The sequence below is a fragment of the Herpailurus yagouaroundi genome, unplaced genomic scaffold (genome assembly GCF_014898765.1).
Source record: "Herpailurus yagouaroundi ecotype Mexico unplaced genomic scaffold, PumYag 254, whole genome shotgun sequence".
In the NCBI taxonomy this organism is placed as follows: domain Eukaryota; kingdom Metazoa; phylum Chordata; class Mammalia; order Carnivora; family Felidae; genus Herpailurus; species Herpailurus yagouaroundi.
The window spans coordinates 735,464-738,475 of record NW_024412471.1 but is presented as its reverse complement, the minus strand read 5'-3'; the positions used below and the strand labels follow the sequence as shown (position 1 = coordinate 738,475).

The following is a 3,012-nucleotide window of genomic DNA, read 5'->3' as shown; positions in this document are numbered from 1 at the left end:
CTGGGGTTCACTTGCTGATTTCTAATAATTCAAATCTCATAATTCTAGACATTTAATGTGCCATTGCTTAAAATATAGAAAAATGTTGCTCTTTCATTAATTGAGTCTTGATTAAATAAGGGTCAAAATTAGCCTCTTTTGTCTGTTACTATGTAAATGTTTAGCTTATTTTTTCCTGAAGTCTAAATTAGTCCTGAAGACTAATTTCCTCCTTCTATTTCCACACTAATTTCCTCACCTATTCAACAAATAATTAATGAGTGTCCCTGGTCATTGGTGGCTGCACTAAGTGCTGAGCAGTGCATAGTTGAGTAAGATACGGTCTTATTCCCAGGTTGGTAGGAGAGATAATCACAGAAAAGTGTGTGACAAAGCCTATAAGAGAAATGAGTGGAAATTTAGAGGAAGGAATGCTTGGAGTGTCCAGAAAGGCTTCCCAGAAGCTGTGATGTTTTAGTTGAGACAAAGAAGATGCCCAGGTTTTTACCTGGCAGAAGAGGGAAGGGAGGTACTCCAGGCTATGGAATGGTATATTCAAAGATATGAATTAATGAAAGACCATGGTATCCTAAGAAAAGACAAATCCTTGGCATGGCTGGAGCATTGGGTACTCCTGGGAGGGACCTTTCATGAGACTAAACTGGGTAGGTCATCTGGGTCAGATGGTGAAGGGCCTATGTGTCATGCTAAGGAGTATGAACTTTATTCTAAAGTCACTGGGAGCCACTGAACAAGAGGGAGATAAAGGAAGTGGAAATGGAGAAGTGGGAAGAGATCCAAGAGGTATGAAGGATATAGAGTTGGCAAGATTTAATGACTATTTGAATGTGGAGGTGAATGAGGGTAAGGGTCAACTTTGACTCCTCTGTGGTGGAAGGAGCTGAAGATATTTAGATAAATTGCTTTTGACTTTTTGTTATTTGTTTCATATTGACTCCTTTTCTTCTTCTTCCTCCTCCTCTTCCTTCTCTTCTTCTTCTCCTTCTCCTCTCCCCGCCCCCGCCCCAACTTCCTCCTCTTTCTCCTTCTTCAGTGCTCAGGAACTCAAAGAACAAAGTCATCTTAGAAGTCAAGAAATGAGATCTTGTCCTTGGAAAGCAGCACCCAAGTGAAGATAGGACAGCATATCTCCACCATGAAGAAGGAAAAGAGTCATCAAGGTCATTGTTCACCAATCATTTATTGGATATTTTAATACATTTCCATAGATTTTCTTTGAAGGGTTTTACAGAGCAATGGAGGGACGGTTTTGGTTTGTTGGAATCTGTCAGCAGATGACATATGCTTTCTCTCTGTTTTATGTGGTCAGAAACTGGAATGCTATGGAGCTGGAACCAGTCAAGTCAGCTGTAGCAGCTCAGGGAAATGTCCCTCTGGTGAGGGTTGGGAGCCTAGGTGTGGGAGGTGTTGTGGACTTCAGAGTTGACTCTCCTAGCAGCATCTCACCATGTTTCGTTTTAGGCTATGAGGTTTGCAATTCCTGGTGTTTTGTCCATTGGAGCCAAGGTCACAAAAGACCAGGTGTCCTGTCCTCGGGCTGTAATATGTATTTTTGGAATACCTTTCCTGTTTCTGAACTTTTGGAAGAAGTTTCTACCATTCAGTGACCCAGCCATGTCCCCACCTACACAGAGGGAAAACCAGGAAATGATTTAAATCCCCAAACTAATCAAAATTGGGATCTGATTATGTCACCCAATTTGCCACTCAGACTTAACCCAACTGGAACACCCTAGAATTGCTGCTTAAAGAACAGAAATGCCCTAAAAGTGAATACTAGTCCTCAAAGCATCTTTACAAGTAGATAGAAGAGAGAAGGAAGACATACATTTTCAATCTCTTAAACAGAAGTAAGGATAAACTTGACATGTAGATTTCTTTGGCTTCAGGCTGCTTTAGCTCTGGTGTGTGCACAACCTAGCGCTGATTCCTTTTCTGCTCTTGTACATAGTTATAGAGGGCGTTGGGAGCAGAAGCTACCTTGTTAGGGTGACTTCCACCCTGTTCTCCCCTTGAGGGCCTCCCACTGCTCTGGGTGGGATGGAGGGTCAGGTTACTGCATCCTCCCTGGGAATTTTGCCTCTGGCTATTTTCATTCCTGTGGAATTTTTCTCTATTAGCACGGCCTTGCTGGATCCCATAAGGTTGTTGATCCTGGGACCCTTGATACCTTTCTTCCTCCTCAAGGGTTTGCCTATCCCATTTTTGCTGATAGTTTTGATTCTCTTCATGTGTTTGCCTGTCTTGTCCCTGATGGGTTTGCTCATCTTCGTGGGTTTGCTTCTCTCGTCTCTGACGGGTCTGCTCATCTTCGTGGGTTTGCCTGTCCCGACTCTGATGGCCTTGTTCCTCTTCATGGTTTTGCCTGGCCTGCATCTTGCATTGAGTTTCCTGACCCTCACAACCGTGTCTGCCCCAGCTTTGGCAGTCCTGCTCTCCTTCTGCCTGGTGGCTCTGCCTCTCTTCATGCCTGGCCTGTGTCTGTCTGTGGCCCTGCTCACCACTACATGATTGCCATTCACCTTCTTTATAACCGTGTGGCACTTCTTGCTTGATTTGTGCTATGAGTTTGTGTTGGTGGTGTTGGTTATCCTCCTCAGGCTCCCATGCCTGGTGGCTGTTCTGCTGCCCTTCCCTAGACTGAAATCTCTGTCCCTGATTTCGAGCCACTTCTTGTCCTTGAGTCTGTTGACTTAGTCTCCCTGAACTTCCTGGTTGCTCAGCATACGAGTCTCTGCTTATTTCTTCCCTCCCTTGAAGGTAACTATTTTGCCCTATCTTCCCAGTCTCTGACTGACCACGGTGAGAACTCAGGCCTTGTCTGTCTGTCTGACCATAACAATTACTGTGGCCTTCTCTGTCTGTCTGGCCAGAACAATAGCCCTGGCATTCTCTATTTGTCTGGCTATAATGAGAGCTCATGCCTTGTCTGTCTGTCTGGCCATAATGATAACTCTGGCCTGCTCTGTCTGTCTGGCCATAGTGAGAACTCTGGCCTTGTCTGTCTGTCTG

The 3,012-nt window shown here is 44.6% G+C and overlaps 1 protein-coding gene across 1 annotated transcript in view; it reads right to left on the bottom strand.

Annotated features, from left to right (window-relative positions):
* Positions 1-1,160: 1,160 nt before the first annotated feature.
* Positions 1,161-3,012, bottom strand: part of RPTN (repetin) — a 4,863-nt gene continuing 3,011 nt past the window's right edge. The window contains 1 exon segment of the mRNA XM_040461146.1: positions 1,161-3,012. This exon segment is cut by the window's right edge and continues 6 nt beyond it. Within this exon segment, the coding sequence (XP_040317080.1) occupies positions 1,918-3,012 (1,095 nt within the window). The 3' untranslated portion in view covers positions 1,161-1,917.